The sequence below is a fragment of the Micropterus dolomieu genome, linkage group LG02 (assembly GCF_021292245.1).
Source record: "Micropterus dolomieu isolate WLL.071019.BEF.003 ecotype Adirondacks linkage group LG02, ASM2129224v1, whole genome shotgun sequence".
Taxonomy (NCBI): domain Eukaryota; kingdom Metazoa; phylum Chordata; class Actinopteri; order Centrarchiformes; family Centrarchidae; genus Micropterus; species Micropterus dolomieu.
The window spans coordinates 30,149,410-30,168,958 of record NC_060151.1 but is presented as its reverse complement, the minus strand read 5'-3'; the positions used below and the strand labels follow the sequence as shown (position 1 = coordinate 30,168,958).

At 39.8% G+C, this 19,549-nt stretch overlaps 2 protein-coding genes and 1 pseudogene across 2 annotated transcripts in view; 2 read left to right on the top strand and 1 right to left on the bottom strand.

Annotated features, from left to right (window-relative positions):
* The window catches only part of LOC123967430, a 16,985-nt pseudogene extending 10,231 nt beyond the window's left edge, over nucleotides 1-6,754 (top strand).
* Nucleotides 6,755-9,162: 2,408 nt separating this feature from the next.
* Nucleotides 9,163-15,951, top strand: jmjd8 (jumonji domain containing 8). The gene is made up of 9 exons (XM_046037991.1): nucleotides 9,163-9,396; nucleotides 9,904-9,999; nucleotides 10,619-10,667; nucleotides 12,238-12,334; nucleotides 12,436-12,504; nucleotides 12,994-13,113; nucleotides 13,584-13,651; nucleotides 13,791-13,925; nucleotides 15,466-15,951. Exons 1-9 carry the CDS (start codon nucleotides 9,296-9,298, stop codon nucleotides 15,544-15,546), a joined length of 816 nt encoding a protein of 271 aa, XP_045893947.1. The 5' UTR covers nucleotides 9,163-9,295; the 3' UTR covers nucleotides 15,547-15,951.
* Nucleotides 15,952-18,621: 2,670 nt separating this feature from the next.
* Nucleotides 18,622-19,549, bottom strand: part of LOC123967429 (transmembrane protease serine 9-like) — a 42,705-nt gene continuing 41,777 nt past the window's right edge. The window contains exon 9 of the mRNA XM_046043524.1: nucleotides 18,622-18,677. Within this exon, the coding sequence (XP_045899480.1) occupies nucleotides 18,622-18,677 (56 nt within the window). The remainder of the gene's footprint in view (nucleotides 18,678-19,549) is intronic.

Sequence of the window (19,549 nt, the reverse complement as noted above, 5' to 3'; positions counted from 1 at the left end):
ATCAATAGGCTCTTAAAATCAATCTTCGTTTGATAACTTGGGCTGCTTTCTGTTGGGATGTTTCACTGTCTTGCTGACAGTTAGAGGAAATGATCAATATCAGTTTCAGTTTACTGAGAAAAAGGTTCTGTTTTGTTAGTTATTAGTGCTGTTGGGATTTTAAATGAGATTTTCTTGCTTCTGTAACAGAACTCAGAAGTTCAGTTAGCTGCAGGTATTTGGTCACAAACCAAAGTGTTGGACGCATTAAAATGTCGACCTCATGGTGGCGCTAGAGGAAAAGTCGTACATGTTGAGATATTTCACTGATTAAATAAAAACCTGCTGGTGGAAGACAGATGAAGCACCAGAGGATGGACAAGGTCATGAGGATTCCTCCTGAGGGCCCTGAATGTCTGAACACAATTTCATGATAACCCATCACATAGTTGTTGAGAGATTTCAGTCTGAAACAAAGTGGTTGACCAAAAAACTGACATCAACGGCCGGCCGTGTTCATGCCGGCTGTAACAAATCCACACAGGAGACAGCACCCAGAAAGAAACAGCAGCAGTTACATGAGTTATGACTGTTTCCCTCCAGTTTGTGGCTTTGCGCCGCTCAACACCAAGATCGTAGGAGGCACACCTGCTCCTGCAGGGTCGTGGCCCTGGCAGGCCAGTCTGCAGAGCAACGGAGCTCATTTCTGTGGAGGCTCCCTGATCAACAATCAGTGGATCCTGACTGCTGCTCACTGTTTCCCCGGGTGAGCTCTGATCCTGTCACATAACTCGGCACAAACACAGTGAGCTTGTATAGCAACAAAAAGAAAAATGCAATGAGGGTGGGGCAGAAAACCACGTTTAAACCACCCATCATGTTTTTCTTTGTGCTGTTAGTGTTAGTCAGTTAGTATTGGACACCATCACAGCTGTTTCAGGGCGGCTCATATCGTTATTGTTGCACAAAAGGAATTTCTTTTTGGAGCGAGGCCGCATAAAAACCAAACCCTAAGCACAATAAGACAATTGTAGACACTGGCATTGCTGCTGCTACCACACACGGGTTTGTGTGATAACAGCAAAGAAAAACTGCCAAACTAAGAACTGGGATCAGATAAAATACTGAACTCTGCACATGGGATAAATGAGAACTTGTCTCTGACTAGAGGGAAGAATCTCAAATTGTTTAAAGTGAGAATTAGCTGTGGTGGATTCAGCTTTCTGTGTGATTAGCAGCTAAATTTACAGCTGCTGATGAAAAATCAGACATTGAGAAAAAAGAACTGAGCTCCAGCTTGAAATTTTATGGAGGTGTTTTCCCTCATAATTTAGATTTTGACCTCAGAATGGTGATTTCTAAATTAAGAATTAATGTGCCTCTGTAATACAATTTAATATTTATTTTCTCTGCAGGCTCTTGTTTCTGTTCTTACTAACCCATCCAGTCTGGAAAGACTGTAGGATGCCGCAGAATGCAAACCAATTTCTCCCACAGTCTCTCTTGTTCTTTATAATAGTAGAAATTCTTGTAAAGTTAAAGAGGTGATGGAGCAGACGGGACTAAATAATGGGCAGAGATGCAGTGATAGCTGAAGGAAAACATTATTTTGGGTGAAATACCTTACATAACGTAATAAGTAAGTTTAACATGAGATTAACTTCATTAAAGTGTGGTGATAAAGGTTTGGCATGTTTATCCTAGACTGAGTTGCGGGCTCATCAAGGCCGTGAGATCACCACTGATTACAGAGTGAGGTAGGCGAACTCAAACTCCCATTGACTGACAGTGCTGTTACATTGGTAAAGACTGCCCTCTATTGGCAGAATTCTACCATAAATTACCTTACATGATGATCTTTACAAACTAAGCACACTTACAAGGGGGTACACTAAGCAACATACAGACAACAATCATTTTTAGTAGCCTATACTGTACAAGAGAGGCTGCAGAAATCTGTTTGCACTCATCAGACTGCAAGGGATAACAACAAGAGCAAAAACGTACCACAGCGCAGGCAAGGGGCCAGATTTACCAAAGGTTTGCATGAGTAAAAACGTGTGCAAACTTGATATCACCAGCAAATTAGCACGTAGGCTGATCTACTAACAGGATAGCACCTGTTGTTCATTTTTTTTTACTTTTGCCTTAATGAATATGCAATTTGGGGCGTAACATGCAAATACACTTATTTACTACATGCAATGTGATCTACCAAGCTTAAACGCAATTTCATGTGAGCGCAACAGCCTCTGGATTTAATACGTTTGAAAGGAAGGTGCAAACCGCCAAGTGTTGCAGAGATGGCTGCTGTTATTGCCAGAAACAGCCGTAATGAGAGAAAACTTAGAGAAATTACCAATATTAGAAAATATAAATCTGTATCTAATATACAGAAATACAATAATTGTATTTATTCGATGAACTATATGAATAGAGTTTTATTTCTTTTTTTTTGTATTTTCCTTTGGCAATACTGTTGTATTAACATTCATTCCAATGAAGCAAATTTCGTTTCGACCCGATTCATTTTCTCCGGGAGATGGAAGAGTTTAGAAAGTTGCGTGGTGCTGCGGAGAGCCTCCAGCTGCAGTAGTGCACGGATCACGCGTAAAATTCATCCAGCCAGAGTAGGTATCGGAGAGGGAATGGGGCGTACAGGGCCAGGAGATCACGGAGCGACCGGGCGGTGATTGTTCCATCTGGCTGGATGAAGCACGATCTGCTGGCATTTCCTCGCGTCTGGGTTATTCCAGCATATCTGTTTCTGCTGGGGTTTCCCAAAGCAGGTTTTCCAGGTGTTCCTTCCTAAGTACTTAGTCCAATCTCACGCAGGACGGGCAGATACATGACGATTTCCACATACTCGGGACGCACTGAATGAAACAAACCAAGGTTTTTACGCAGTGGCTGCTTTCCCTCCCGACTCTCCATGGCGGAAACCATTAAAACACGCAAAACCCTCATTTAAATACTGCCACCTCCATTGTGTTTGCTCCTGTTGTCATCTACACAATAATTCTTAGTAAATCAACCAGGTACTAAAATTACAAGTGCAATATTTTAGAATGCACACGCAATTTAGCAGTCATTATTCGGGATGTTAGTAAATCCAGCCCACAGTACATAAATAAGATGTATTACAAAAGGCACACTTCACCAATTAGCAGAGTAGATAATGAATACATTCTGATAGGTTTTTGGCTCTTATTTTGAAAGGCTAAAGGCATGATGTTACATAGCAAGCAATACCATGATTGGCTGACTACATTTGTGACCAGTCACATTCTCCATGGTCAAAATCATCAGATTCAGGACAAATGCAAAGAGATATGCAAACACAGATTTGACACTTGAATTAAACACGAATGTGGAACAATGGCAGGATGTAAAGTAACACATGAGGAAGGATACTTTCAAAATAAAACAGGAAGTAACAAAACTAAACCGTAAAAAACAACATAGAAACTCAAAAAACGATATTGTTCATCACTTATTTAAAAGACAGCATCAGTATGTTACAAATTTAAACATCTTGTTGTTTCTGTTTCTCAGCCCCGAACCCAATCTCACCGTTAACCTCGGCTTTGACGCCCTAGACTTGACTAATGCAAACGGAATCTCCCTGACGGTGTCCAGGATCATCTTAAATCCCAACTATGATAGCAACACGTTCAACAACGACATAGCCTTGCTGCAGCTGTCCTCACCTGTTAACTTCACCGACTACATCAGACCCGTGTGTCTGGCGGCGGGCGGCAGCGTCTTTAACGCCGGAACGACCTGCTGGGTCACCGGATGGGGAGCCATCCAAAGTGGCAGTGAGAATTAATTTTGTCAGTTTTAAATTTATTGGTAATTGTGAATGATTGAATGGATGAATTCAGTTTTTAGTGTGTTTTGCAAACGACACCACACATTTAGCAAAACCAGAACCACTGCAGAGGAGATGGGAAACAAGATGACTTCATTAAAAGAGCCCAAATAAAACCAGTGGAGGTCTGATATCAATATATATAATATTCTCAAATTGGTCATTCTGCATAATGAGTGCTTTTACTTCTGGTACTTTGATGCCAATTTTTTTCAAAAAAGTTTGAATGCAGGAGTTTCACTTGAGTAATGGATCATGGTACTTATTCCACCAGTGACTTTAGTGGTTTCCAGTGGATTCCACATGTGTAACACACATTCACTGGTGGAAGAAGTACTTAGATCTTGAAGGGGTTGAAAGGGAGCCCAGTCTGAAGGCAAAGCTTTTTATTTTATTTAGGTAGTGAGAGAAAGAATAAGGTTATGGATCATGAAATGAGTTTCCTCCACAGTGTGTATGGGCTCAGCTTTAGAGATAAGGAGCTCAGACATCCGGTGGGAGCTCGGCCTTTGGAGCTTTTCCAGGCACACTCCCCACAGGGAAGTAATTCTACCTTTCCAAGCCACCAGGTATGCACTGATTTTGAGGTGCCCCAGGTCAAAGTCAACCTAAAAAGACTAATTTTTGTAATCAAACAAACAGGAGGAAATAGTACATTTGTTGGGAACTATTTGAATGAAACACAAATTCCAAGCAGACTCAACATTCATATCTCCTTTCCATTTTCAGTTCCTCTTCCTTACCCGCAGAAGCTGCAGCAGGTGAGCGTTCCCATCGTGTCCAACAGTGATTGTAATACCAACTACGGTGGTGCAATCACAGGCAACATGATGTGTGCCGGTCTGACCCAGGGAGGACAGGACTCCTGCCAGGTGAGTCTGTCAGCAAAACACTCCTCCATCAAGTGATAATACACCCGTTTAAAGCTGCACTGATCAACAGAAATAACGCTGGTGCCAGACGGGTTTATCCACCATCTGTATCCACGTTACTCTCAGTCCATGATACCTTGGGGCTACAATATTTCTGTCAATAGAAGACACTGGAATCACTTCAAAAAGATTGACTCTTTTTTCTTAGAAGACGTTCAGATTAACACCACTCAAAAGGTGGAGGAAGATATTGTGAACATTTGGGGCTTAGTCCAAACCTAGGCGGTCATCCTGTAGAGCAACCTTAACCTTTCTACCAGTCCGACCCTTTTTCTGAAGTTGAAAATATTTCGCAATTTGAATGCAGAGACGGGCCCTCAGTTGTGCTCACAGAAGTTTACAGTTTCTTGGATTGTCCGGAGACTGCAACAAACCGTCCCCGACTCGACCTAAAATAAGACTTTAACCGACCATCATTAAGACGAAGCCCCTGGACCAACTGGTAGGCTACTACCAGCGGTGTCTCATGTGCCCACACAGATCTCCCTTTCCCCGTCTCCTGCGTGTTTGTACACCTCACACACTCAAAACAGTGCCAGAGCAGACGTCCTCCGTTTGTCTATTTTCTTTTATGCTCTAGATGTTTTCAGCAACAAAAGACCTGTGAGTTGGGATCAAGTTTCTGCTAATGTTATTACTGAGCAGCAAACCAAAGATTACAGACATTACATTGTGAAACCATAATACAACAAATGCTGAGGATGACTAACTTCCATTTCTGACACCTAAAAAGTGGCATTTATTTTAATCCGTACCATGATGTTTTCCAAAACCTAAAACAGCAACAACCCCTTATGACAATGTTCGAGTGGACCTGTAGGCTAGACTGCGAGATTTCTCCAGTTGCAGAACTTTTGCTCCATTTATTTGCCGGTCCAGTCAGAGAGACTGAGGGGAAATTAAACAAAGTAGAAGTTATTTTAGGAACCTAAAAGATTTCAGGCGTTTGAGAAAACCTAAGAAGCCACCCTCTGCCAATAATACTTCTGTAGGTGTACTGAGGTAAAATTTTTGAATTCCGGACTTTTACTTGTAATAGTATATTTTCTACACTGTGGTACAACTTTAAGACTTTTACTTAAGAAAGTAAAAGTCTTAACTTTAAGTACCTGTGACGTTCACTGCCACCAGATCTCTCACAGCAACTCAGAGTAAAACAAACCTACGCTACGGCCCACCAGACTCCACTGAGAAAAATAATAATTTTAGCTCACAGATCATTGTAAAAACACACTTCACTATGAAAAACTTGACAGAAACAAACTAAAATTCACCAAAACTGTCTTTGTTAGTCTTTTCAGTTTTCCAACAATCACCAGCTCTTGTTTGGTAGAAATAAATCCTTAATTCACCGTATTAGATGAGAAAGGAAACAGCTGTTCTATCGCCATCAAAAAAACTAAAATGCTCGGCATCATCTTCTGCTCAGGATGTCATTACTCCACTATTTCTTTACACAGCAAATAGTTGTTTGCTGCTATATTAATGTTCAGAGTCTCATATACAGAACCTTTAACTTATAATACATTATAATGTATCAGTTGATTATAATTTGTATTTCTAATCTGAAAGTAAAGTAAGTAAATGTAGTCAAGTAAAAAGCGAAATATTTCCCTTTGAGATGTTGTGAAGTAGCATTAAATGGATATACTGTACTATAACCGGCCTGTCTGACGTCTGCAGGGGGATTCAGGCGGCCCGTTTGTGAGTAAAAACGGCTCGATCTGGGTCCAGGGTGGAGTGGTGAGTTTTGGAAATGGCTGCGCCCAGGCTAATTACCCAGGGGTCTACGCCCGAGTGTCCCAGTATCAGTCCTGGATCAACAGCCAGATCAGCACCAACCAGCCGGGCTTCGTCACCTTCACGGGGAACAGTTCAACTTCTGGAACCGCTCACCTGGTTTCCCTCTCAGTTCCTCTGCTGCTGGCCATCCTACCTGTTCCCTTCTCCCTCTTTGTCCTTTCATAGGACGTTTAATGATTTAATGCACCAGGGTCAAAATCTCTGTCATGTTTTTTTTTTTTTTTTTTAGCATTTTGAGATGAATTTGCTTTAAAATAAGCCAAAAAAATCTGCTCCTGGAATTAAATATTTCCACCTGTTTCCAGCTCAGCTTCTTGTTTTGGAGTTTTGCACAATAGTCAATAGAGGAGAAGAGAGAGATCAGAAACTGGTGTACTGACACTTGATTTAAAAAACGAGGGCTACAACTAAGGAATGTTTTCATTTTGATTAATCTACTGATTGTTTTCTCCGTTAATTTATTCATCATTCTGTCTCTTTCTCTGTTTTGTCTAACTTGCTGGAGGTTTTGCACAAAAAATATAGAAGTATAATGTGATAATAACTTGGTTTTGTACACATATTATTGTACCTGATTTAAATTGTTTTGTCTTTAAAATGCAGAAAACAGAGAAATATGTCCTTTATAATGTCCACAGCCCAATTTACTCAAAAGGATTTGGACCAACAACCTAAAACCCAAAGATTCAGTTCATCATCATGTAAATCCTCACATCAGTGAAGCTGGAACCAGAAAAAAAGTTTGCATTTCATTTGTAAAATCAATTAACAAAATAGTTAAATCAAATTTATGGAGCGTCAATCGTAGTTCTTTAGTGTTTAGTTGTAATTGGCTAAATAAACTGATCCATTTAAAAAAAGTTAATAAAATTTAAATCATCACTACAGACTATAAAAAACTTTGAATTCAAAGACACAATAAAAGATAATTGAAACAGTAAATGACTCTATATTGTTATTTTGCACTTAATGATGAATTTAAATTTAAAATGCTATTAAAGATTTTAAAGGCTTTTAAATGTAACTAATTTAACACATTTTCTAATTGTCCATCTCACAGTTGTCACATTTGTTTTATTTCTTTAACATTTAGTTTTCATCATTCATTTAAATTAATATAAAAAGAATAAAGAACCATATTTATTTAATGATGAATACATTATTTCACCTTCAGTTTTACAATGCGTTATTTTAACAAATCAAAAAGCCCTTTTAGAAATTGTTGAATTCATTAACACTAAAAGTGTATCATTATTTCAGTGGCTCCAGATTCTCATAAATATCTGCTAAACTCAGTGTGACGTCAGTGACCATGACAACTCATAACAGCCATGAGCAGAGGTTAAATAGCTGAGTTGGGAGAGGTTGGGATTTCTGCAGGGTCAGGTATGTTATTGTCAGTAAAGCCTTTTGAAATACAATTTAACACAAAGACAGTTTGGTTTATCCGTCCGTTTCACTGTATTATGTTAAATAAATGCTTTTTTCCTAATCAATATGATACTGAAAGATACATTTCATTCTGATTTTGTTCCCATTACTTTTTGAAAGCGTTTGTTAAATATGTTCCGAAAAACAGCTTGCAACAAGAAATGTTAACTAAGAAATAAAAATGCTTTGAGGAAGGTTTATTTCCACAATAAAAATGTGCAAGCTTAAAAAAAAAAAAAAGAAGAAAAAGCTGCTGATTACTATTATATTCTATTATATTTTGAATCTCCAGAATGTGGGAAACTAAGTTTTACTTAATTTCTTAGTTTTACGTTTACTTTTAAGATTTTGAATGCAATTTGAATTTTACTTCTAGTGTGTTTGTACTAGTATTGTGTTATTGCTACATTTACTTAAGTAGAATACCTCAATACTACAATCTTAAGGGAAATTTTGATCATTAAACACTTCTATTCCTGAATTCTGGTGAAAGTTTCTGCACCAATCTCTGCTGGAAATGTTTTATTTATGTAAAAGGAATTTCAAAATAGATAAATATAACAGAATGTAAGTTTTCAGATCTGTTTCTCCTGGAGATCAGCTGTTCTTATGTAATATCATCCCTGCTGAGGCACCACATATGCAGGTGTAATTTAGTCTTCCCTCCTCTGTTATCATGTTCACAGGGAGAGAACGGAAAACTTGGCCATATAGAAGTTGTTAAAGTTACTGATCGGTGCTGCACGTTTTTGGGTCATCTTATCAGTAGCTTCTTCTTCTTATTATTTTTTTTAAACTTAAGTTTAACTAACTTTTTTTGGACAATGCATGTTTGTTTCTTCTATATTTTAATTGCACTGCATGTTTTGTTATTGTGCAAATAAACCTTTTAAAAAGGCCTTTCCATTTGTTATTTAACTGCGAGCTATATTGCAGAACATTTTTAACAAATTACGCTTTTTAAAAAAGTGATAGGATCCGACATTTTCAAAAAGTGGTGGGGACATGTCCCCAGTGTAAATGTCACCTACGGCAGTTATGTTGCTTTTAGTATTAAAAATGTTTTTACACTGCTATATCGACGCTAGATGTTCATAGTTCCCACGGAACCTGAACGCAGCACACCGTCAGATTAATGTGGGGTTTTCTGATTGGATGTCTAACAGGAAGCGAGAGGGCAGTTCATGCTTTGGGTTAATATATGAAATTCACCGTAAATCGACTGTATTTCCTCCTGATTTTAGTTTTCTTTCCGTTTGCGCTGATTCAGTTCTGAATGGAATATAATTCGGCTGTGTTAAACACATGTACACAGTTTGTCCTGTTATGTTTTATCGTTCTGAAGGCGGAGGATCCGTTAGGTGACGGAGGCGGCTGGTGAGTCTCAACCAATGTGCTCACTTACACTAAAACTACATATGTGTGAGGTTATGTGTAATGTAATGTTGGCAATTTACAGTTGGTGATTTTTTACTATAAAATTAATTGTACCACGAGCAAAATGTGGCCCAGTTTATCCCCGACACCTGCTGTGGAGACGGAACTTCACACCAAACTCCATTTAAAATTCGGTCACTTTAACGTCTACCTTCATAAGGAGTCATTTGTAAACACGTCACAGGGTTTAAGACGGCAAGGAGCAACTTTTCAATTTACCACCGAGAGGTAGAAGTCACAGGGGCTAAAAAGAGAAAAATCCATGTTGAAAATAAGAATGAGTTTGACTAAATTGAACTAACTTGAATCCAAAAGCAAAGAAGAGAAAAGTTAAGTGATGTGTTGCATAGACTTCATTCCAGTGGTAATCTGCACACACTGTTTAGTGCATAGCCCACTTTGTGATGTCGTTATGTTTTGTTCTCCTCTTCATGTCTGTTTGTTCAGGTCATTAAATTCAGACTTCAGATTGCAGGATGAAGGTCCTTGTAACATCGATGTGTTGGACAGCGCTTCTCTCTCACACAGACAGTTCATCGAAAGGTTCGTATGACAAACAATCTGATGTTTCCTGGAGCTGGTGATGATGATGAATCCATTAAATATTAAATAATAATAGCATGCTATAACATACATATGTTTAGGTGTAAAAGTCAGCTGTACTGGGAAGTGATGTTCTGAGTTTGTCAGACCTTCTGAGACATTTGGTCAAAAATATTGAGATATTTGATTTGTCTGTATTCTCCACAGTCTTGTACTAAGCATCTTAAACATCCAGTGACTGTGCTGATTCAACGTTTGGTCTGCAACATTTCCAGAAATAGTTAAGAAAATCGTCACAATTTCCCAAAGGCCACATTTACATATTAAAAAGCTTGTTCTGTCCTGCCAACAATCCAAAACATTCAAATTTATTGTTAGACTTTTCATTGTTCCAACATTCACCAACTCTGGTCTGGTCAAAATAAATCCTTAATTCACCACGATGAGGAAATGTCACAAAAACAACTAATAGACCCTCAAAATTGTTGCTGATTAATGTACTGCAGGATTATCTGTCTCAGAGTTATGCTCATATTATTAAAAACTTGCTTGGTGCTCCTTTATGGATCGAACATGTTTGCTGACTCAAACCAGCTGATCACGTGTCATTGTTTCCCAGATATGCTTACAGCAGACCGGTGATCCTCAGAGGTCTGACTGACAACACGGTACGTATTTAAATATTTAGTTTCAGGTTTAAAAATATCAAAATGATCCTTTGCGTTGGCTGTGATGGGAGAAGGTGTTTGAGCCCAAACTGGGTGTAGCTGCTTGAATGAATTGGCAATTGCCACAGATGATGTCCTCAAATGGTGCTTTATTAACTACCACTCACATATAACGCAGGCCACTCTGTGTTAGACTTAGTTCAGATCCATGTCTGTGAACTGACGCGTCGTCTCTGCAGCATAATTAAAAGTAGGAACATCATGCATTAATCATTTCATCAGTTACCAGTACAATTTACCACCTGCATGAAACTACTACAACATAACTAAACAGAAAATAAATGAAAGCAAAGTCACTAAAGCCTTTTAGCTGGAGCTGAGTGGAGCTGAGTTATTAAATAAAATAAGAGAGGATTGTTTTAACTTAATCACAGGCATCAGCATAAAATATTAACAACAGAGTTATTTGTAAAAACTTACAGTCTCAGGATCTGTCAGTCCGCAGACGTCTCTCAAAACAATGAATCCAGGATGAATTTCCTGAAAGGAGATCAAATATATCCTGTCAAGCAGGCAACTGCTCTCAGCAACACACTGACAGAGCAGGACGCTGGAGACAGCTGGTCATTGGTGTCCTTCCCTGATTGGCCAAGACCCTAATTGGTACTTAACACCACATGGTGGTGCAGAAATGAACCCGCTGAAGGCTATTTTATTTGTCCACGAGGAGGTTATGATGAGGTGGTCAGACCATGAAAAAGTTGGAATCCACTTTTTTTATTGGCGTTAGAAAAATATGCAGACTTTAAAACCGGCCTAGTGTTTTATATAAAAGTGGAACCTGGTAGATCTTTCCTTAAATGCATCCAGCGAGCATCGCTGGAAGAAGTACTAAGATCATTTACTTCAGTCAAAGTACACACGTATTATAAACAAAATGTACTACTGTTATGTAGAATGGACTCCGTGAGGGCTGTTTGATCCTTTTTGATGCATTAACATATAAACAGTACTTCAGCTGGTTGAAGTGGAGCTGATTTGAACAACTTTATGTACCTTTGGGAGTTTTAATCTAAAATATAATATTGACGATGTGTTTTCATATTTGATGAATTCAGCCCATAAAGGAACACTTCGTCCTTCAGTTTATCACGTTCACAATCAGCACATCTGGAGATGCGTGGTTTTCACTGGACAGGAAGTGGATGAGAAACAGTAATCTGAAAAGTAACTTAAACTGTAGTGAAGTAAAAAGTACAGTATTTGAGTTGTGGTGCGGTAGAAGAAGAAAATAAATAAAATGCAAATACTCAAGTAAAGTACAAGTACCTCAAGTTACTTTCCGCTACTGTCGGCACTGAAGAGAATGTAAGAATCAGGACAAGGACGCATTTTTCCTTGTGTTTTCTTCCGCAGATTGTATTTGAGTACAGTAGTACTACAGTAGTGTCTGAGGTGAAATTAAAGCAGCGAGTCTGAACATTGTTTCACCTGAACGTCCAAACAGAAACCTCCTCGACACACAGACTGTCACTGCAGTGAATCCACTAACACACCGACTCTGTTTTAGAAATTCAGGTCTTTGTGCTCCAGGTCGAGTTTACTAGAAGAATATGGCGACCGGAGAGTGCGGCTCAGTACAGCTAACACGTACTCATACAAGAAAGGTATGCATGTGTAACGCTCCCCGTGCTCTGCTGTGATAGGCTGCAGGTGACCTTTATTTATCTGTTTAACACTCGCTGACTCTTTGATCGCTTTGGTCCAGTGGACGTCCCTTTCCAGGAGTACGTGGACGTTTTCCTGAGGCCTCAGTCTGCAGACGCCCTCGGCAGCGGTGAGTAAGAACGCGGTTCTCCCTCAGAAGGCCGTTTTCCATCCTGCATTTTAGCTTTGACTTCAGGAGGAGAGTGGAGGTGAAGCGGTAAGCATGGAGTAGCTCAGCCTGTAGGGAATAAATAGCTTGCACCAAGAGATGTTAATTAACAAATAAAAATGCTATGAAAAAGGTTTATTTGCACAATAAGCCGGCAATGCGACGTAAATATAGAAGAAAACTGTGTTGTCCAAAAAAAGTAACTTAAGCTAAAAACAATAATAAGCTGCTGATTACTGCATTATATTCTATTATATTTTTCACCTGCCAGCAGACTTTTGCATTAACCTCTAGGGAGCAGCAATATATAGAAGAAAGATCAGAATAACAAAGAAATAAACATGAAATCCCATCGAGCACAGGTGGATGTTTTGACCTGATAGTGACGCAGGTGATGATGAATATTTGTACCTCTGCAGACGTGCTATATTCAGTTTCTCTGTTCTGCAGACACGCTGTATTTCTTTGGCGACAACAACTTCACAGAGTGGCAGAGTTTGTTTGAGCACTACGAGGCGCCGCCGTACGTCCTGCCTCACACCAGCGGAGCCTTCAGCTTCGGGATCGCAGGTCAGAGTTTGTCCTGCAGAGTGGAGTTGACTGAAAGCCGGCAGTGAGAGAAACTGGGCGCAAAGTTAGACTCACCAGGACTTAGCCTGAGCCGACAGGTGAGAAACCTCCGTGTCATCTTCAACTGTAGTGCTCATGTAGGATTTGTCACCAGCCCCAATCTGGACCGTCCCTGAAGCAGCTCGGGTGGCTAAACATCTGATTTGGTGACAAACCCAACATGAGCCCTGAATTTAAAGATAACAGGAGGTTTCTCACCTGTCGGCTCAGCATAAATCCTGAAGAGTTTAACTTTCTCTTGCTGAGCCTTAGAACTTCTCCTGTTAGAGCTGCAAAAAGTTCTGTGACATCCAAACACTGATTTCTAAAATACATCTGAAGTCTTGTAGTTTTGTTTTCTGTGACTCAGATCTAATCTTAAATATCAAAAGGACGAGAGGCTCAGACTGCAGCTCTTGTTTCCTCTCCAGGTCCTGGAACTGGTGTCCCCTTTCACTGGCACGGTCCTGGTTACTCTGAGGTCATCTATGGTCGGAAGGTAAACTGTCTTTTTTCCTTCTCTGTCCCGTTTAGTTATATCCTCCCTGAATCTGTCCGATTCCTCGGCTGAAGCGTGAACACAGATGAATGTCACAGTTTTACTTCAGTCCGTGATTGATTTTCTTGTGATCACACAGCGTTGGTTCCTGTACCCGCCTGATCAGGAGCCTCATTTCCACCCGAACCGCACCACCCTGTCCTGGGTGACGGAGACCTACCCCCACCTGCCCGAGGACGAGGCTCCACTGGAGTGCACCATCAGACCCGGAGAGGTGAACACTTTGACTTTTACACACACAGGGAAGAGATTTGTGAAGCGGAGTGCAGTTTTTAAAAGTAGTTTTCGGTTATTTCATTAGTTTTAGCGTCTGTTCAGTTCTACAATAAGAGCATCTTAAAGGTTCACTGTGGAGCTTTAAAAGCACTTAAATGGTTTCTCCAGCCAGCTAAGAGAAGAAGACTGTTGGCTAGTAGGAGGGCTGCAGCTAATGATTATTTTCACTGTTGATTTATCTGTTTATTATTCTCTCGATTAGTCGATGGTTCATAAAATGAAAAATGCAGATCAGTGTTTCGAAAAACAAAGATGACGTCCTCAAACGTCTTATTACGCCTAAAACCCAGAGATACTCACTGAGTCACTGAGGAGGAAAGAAACCAGAAAATAAAATCCCATTGAAGAAATTCTTTAACTTTCAGATGTAAATGTGATTTATTTCAGAATTGGTTTTCCAACCTGGATTTTATGATAAATTATTAAAAAATGAAACAGACTAAATGAGACAGAAAAGTCAACAAACTAAATGATGAGAAAGATTTTCTTCATGGTGACTGTCGGGTGTCAGATGTGTCTCGCCTCATGGTGTTTTTGCACTCTCATTATTACAGTTGCAATATCTTATTAAGCTCCTTGATACTCTACCATTTGCACAGGTGTTATTCTCAATACTGTTATTGCCATTCCACTTCTGCATACCAACTGACCTTCCTCTCTGAGTAGACATCACCTTGCACAAACTGTGTATAGACTCAGCATTTATATTTAAGACTCTCAACTGCATTTCGTATTTTTGTATTCTATGTATTCAGTGTGTAGTTTTATGTGTATGGCGTATTGCACCTTTATCTGGTAATCTTTTATGCTCCTCGGCACTATACCTTTGTGCAAAGGCAAACTCAAGTGTTATTTATTCCCACCTCTGTTATATTGTCCTCACTTTGCACAAACTGTATACAGAGTCTCTACTGTGTACTTTTGTATTTTGTACTTTCTGTATTTAATCTGAAACTGTATGTAGGGCTGCACAATTATGCTTTATCTTTGCCAGGCCGCTGTTGAGAATGAGACTCTGTTCTTGACTGGCCTACCTGGTAAAATAAATAAATGTTGGTCTTAACGCAGTCACTGTTACAGTTTGCAAAATTTAATCCAACACAAAACAGAAGATGAGGATTACATGCAATGGGTGGTAGGTTCATGACCAGAAAACATAATCCAACAATGAGCAACCTCAATATATACAGAAACACATGAGCATGAACGGGCGACAAATAATCAGGACAAAACAGGAAGCTAAGCTAGACACGAACAGCTTCAAAATAAAACAGGACACAGACAGGACTTTAGACCAAACTGTGACAGTGACACTAAAACAACCATCTGAATATTAAAACTTTAATATTTCGAAAATGAGGCCTCAACATAATTATGTTCCACAACAACTCAAACAACAAAAAAGCATCTTGTTAAAACTTTACAGATGGCTTGAGTGGTTTTGTAGTTTTCTAACAGTCGGGGTGTTTCTGCTTCAGGTGCTGTATTTCCCTGACCGCTGGTGGCACGCCACCCTCAACCTGGACACCAGCGTTTTCATCTCCACCTTCCTCGGCTGAGCTTCACCTTCACCTTCATCTCCTCTTCCTTTTAAGGGATTCATCTCATCTCTTTTTATCAGAGTTCGGCGCAGACTGACGGGAGGAAAACACTCAACAAGAGACTGTATCTGATGCTTCAGGTGACTGACAGAGTGATGAGCTGGGATCATTTATTCTGAAGCCCCACAGTAACATTCCAGGTTAATCTTTTTAACAAAGATTGTCCTTACATTCAACCATGTTTGAACAACAACAACAAGTATTAAAGACCAAAGGAGCTAAAAGAGACGACGTTCTGTCACTTCTCTCAGGATCAGTTGTAGGTGGAAATACATGGGAGAATTATTGATCTATGTTCATTTTTATCAGTTGGTTTTACTATGATGACGTAATAAAGCACCAGTCTTTTGTGACAGGAAGATGTCTGCTATTAAAATGTTTGTGGTTCTTTCAGCAGAAACATATTTCACTGCAGTAACATCAACATGCTAATATTTAGCAGGTGTAGGCTAATGTTTACCATGTTCACCATCTTAGTTTAGCGCGTTAGCATGCTAGCAGTAGCTAATTAGCAGTAAACACAACGTAGAGTTGAGGCTGATGGCAATGACATTAGTTCTGCAGGTATTTGGTCACAAATCAAAGTGTTGGACATGTTGACCTGATGAAGGCGCTAGATGAAAAGTCAGAGGATCAAGTATGGGTATTAGAACGTATCCTATAGGGACCTTTAATATCTTCAAAGTTCATTTCAATCCATCAAATAGTTTAGATAGATAAATATTTAACGAAAAGAAATGTCAACATTGCTAGATGAAAAGTAAGAGGATCAATCAAAGTTCTTACAGTTCATCCTGAGGGGAACAAGAAGGTCTGAACCACATTTCATCACAATCAATCCAACAGCGCTTGAGATATTTCAGTCTGGAACAAAGTGAATGACATTCAGTCTCTTTATCTTTTGCACAGGAAGACATCTGACTGAAAACTGAAAACCAGTTTGAAGAAGTAAATCTGCTCCCTTCAGTCGTTTCAGTCTTTTAGAAGCATACAGACTTGATTGTAGATCCTAGACTTGATCTGGACTGAGTCATCGCTGGATTGTAATCGTGCAAGAAACATTTAATCTGTCAAAAAACTACAAACTCTAGCTGCTGGGTAGGTTCCTCATATGTGATATTAATTAAACCACAATGTAATCAATGATTGGCCCCCACCGCCTCAAGCCCTAGTACACCATCAATCACTGAAATTAAACTATTAGTGTCAAATTCAAGTGGTAAGCATGTTTTCCTTTTATCACAGTCAATAAGATGTCGTCCTCTATGAACAAGTGGGCCTACAATTATTGAAATATATGCATTCCTGAAATATTTATTGCAGTTCTGCAAGGACTGTAGTATAAGTGAGTATAATTAAGCCCCAGACTCCACCTAAATAGGTTTAGTTACCCCTCCACCCAGGCCTAACAAAACAATCCTTTCTTTTGAATTCCTATTGCATTTTCTCCACAAGTTGGTTCTTTAACATCTTGTTTAGTTTCCCCCTCTGTGGTTATCGTTTTCTTCTCCTTAGGTCTAGTATGTCCTGGGCGTTTATAATTCAAAAACTATATTTAAACACTACTCCTTGGCTTTTTGCCCAATCCAGACACTGAGCATAATTTAGGTAAGCTATGCAACTTATGTAACTGATAAAAACATTGTTGACTTTATGTTTCACACGGGAAACAAACACCGTTCTCCTGCTTGAAAGTCCGGTTTCTGGCCCACCTGTTCACCCCAACCACCTCCTCATATGGGCTTTACTTTACTGTACTACCTTTAGCGTTAAAAAACAACTCTACAGGACTCCCCCCAGTGCATTGACCTATGACGCTAAGGGGTCTTTACCTTGCATCCATATGTGACGACTTAGGAGTGAGAACGGTTTGACAAAAGTGTCTATATTTAAGTTGGAATTTGAATACAGGACTTGTTTACAGTGGATAATTCGTTGACTATATCCATGTTTCAAATTTCCAATGTTTAAAGAAGACTGTTTCTGTCAAACTCAAATGTTCATATAACAACATAAATTTGACAAAAGTCTACGCAGACTACATAGTCAACGCAATGATGTAATGCAAGTTTAACTTTGAAAAACTCATACAGTTGAGTTCAAAATCCAAAACTTGTCAGAGCTCTTTGAGTGTAAAAGAAGAAGTAAGCGGATAAAACTAAATGGGGCTGTAATGATTTACAGTTTATGAAATGAGTCTTTCATAACACACATATTACAGCATATGCATCAATACCAAACCAACAGCTGTACAATATGATCCAATTACACAGCCCTGCAATAAATCCGACCTGTGATATTGAACTGCAACACACTGAAGGGTGCTAGTAATATTTGACAAAAGACCTGAAGGCATTAAATAGAGTCATGAATTAATACCAGATTAATAAAAGAAACATGTCTTCATCGTCACATCTCATTCTTCAAGTTTATAAACTTCTGATATTCACACACACACAATTTTAATATATGAGCTTATAGAAAATTCTAACTTACAGTCAGGTAAATAAATCAGGTAAAAACTGTAGAAAGACTCATGATTGTTTGTATGTTTGATGAGTCAGGCCAAAATGATCTTTAATAGACTTGGATGAAGTCCGGAGTAATTATAAACTTTTACTGTTTAATTACAGTCAAAAATGAATAAATTCAACATGTTTAAAAGACTTTCTGCTCGACACGTCAGAGAACACAGATATGTGGGAGAGATTCTGAAGTTTTGAACATGTTCAGAAAACCTGCTGAATCAAAGGAGTATAATAGGAGGAATAAAGTGCATGGGTTTATAAAGGAATTAAAATTCATTAACTTATCATTGAAGTGAAAAGGTGCCACAAGCACATTAAAGAGGTTACTTCCCCAAACAAAGACACAAAGACAAGTGAAGACTAAATCATACCCATTAATTTTAACATGCTTACACATCTTTCAGTCATTTTAAAGACAAAACATTCAGTTGAGGGAAAAAATAGCCCAATCAAAATTATAACCAGACATCGTCTGGTAATCCTTAAACAAAACCAATTAAATGTCCTATGAAAAGATAAAGAGGTAGAAGGGAAGAGGTATGATGGAGAGCAGCAGAGGAACTGAGGGAAACCAGGTGAGAGGTTCCAGAGGATGAAGGATTCCTAGAGATTGTAGGGCTGCGAGAGGTTGTACTGCTGCCAGAGGTTGTAGTGCTGCCAGAGGTTGTAGCGCTGCCAGAGGTTGTACTGCTGCCAGAGGTTGTACTGCTGCCAGAGGTTGTAGCGCTGTCAGAGGTTGTACTGCTGCCAGAGGTTGTAGCGCTGCCAGAGGTTGTAGCGCTGCCAGAGGTTGTAGTGCTGCCAGAGGTTGTAGCGCTGTCAGAGGTTGTACTGCTGCCAGAGGTTGTACTGCTGTCAGAGGTTGTAGTGCTGCCAGAGGTTGTAGCGCTGTCAGAGGTTGTACTGCTGCCAGAGGTTGTAGCGCTGCCAGAGGTTGTAGTGCTGCCAGAGGTTGTACTGCTGCCAGAGGTTGTAGCGCTGTCAGAGGTTGTACTGCTGCCAGAGGTTGTAGTGCTGCCAGAGGTTGTAGCGCTGTCAGAGGTTGTACTGCTGCCAGAGGTTGTACTGCTGTCAGAGGTTGTACTGCTGCCAGAGGTTGTAGCGCTGTCAGAGGTTGTACTGCTGCCAGAGGTTGTAGCGCTGCCAGAGGTTGTAGCGCTGTCAGAGGTTGTACTGCTGCCAGAGGTTGTACTGCTGTCAGAGGTTGTACTGCTGCCAGAGGTTGTAGCGCTGTCAGAGGTTGTACTGCTGTCAGAGGTTGTAGTGCTGTCAGAGGTTGTAGCGCTGTCAGAGGTTGTAGCGCTGTCAGAGGTTGTACTGCTGTCAGAGGTTGTAGCGCTGTCAGAGGTTGTACTGCTGCCAGAGGTTGTAGCGCTGTCAGAGGTTGTACTGCTGCCAGAGGTTGTAGCGCTGCCAGAGGTTGTACTGCTGCC

Coding starts and splice junctions, on each gene's coding strand:
- jmjd8 (XM_046037991.1), top strand. CDS start 9,296: ATGGAATATAATTCGGCTGTGTTAAACACATGTACACAGTTTGTCCTG. Junction 10,668..12,237: donor GAGGTCTGACTGACAACACG/GTACGTATTTAA, acceptor ACTCTGTTTTAG/AAATTCAGGTCTTTGTGCTC. Junction 12,505..12,993: donor TGCAGACGCCCTCGGCAGCG/GTGAGTAAGAAC, acceptor TCTGTTCTGCAG/ACACGCTGTATTTCTTTGGC.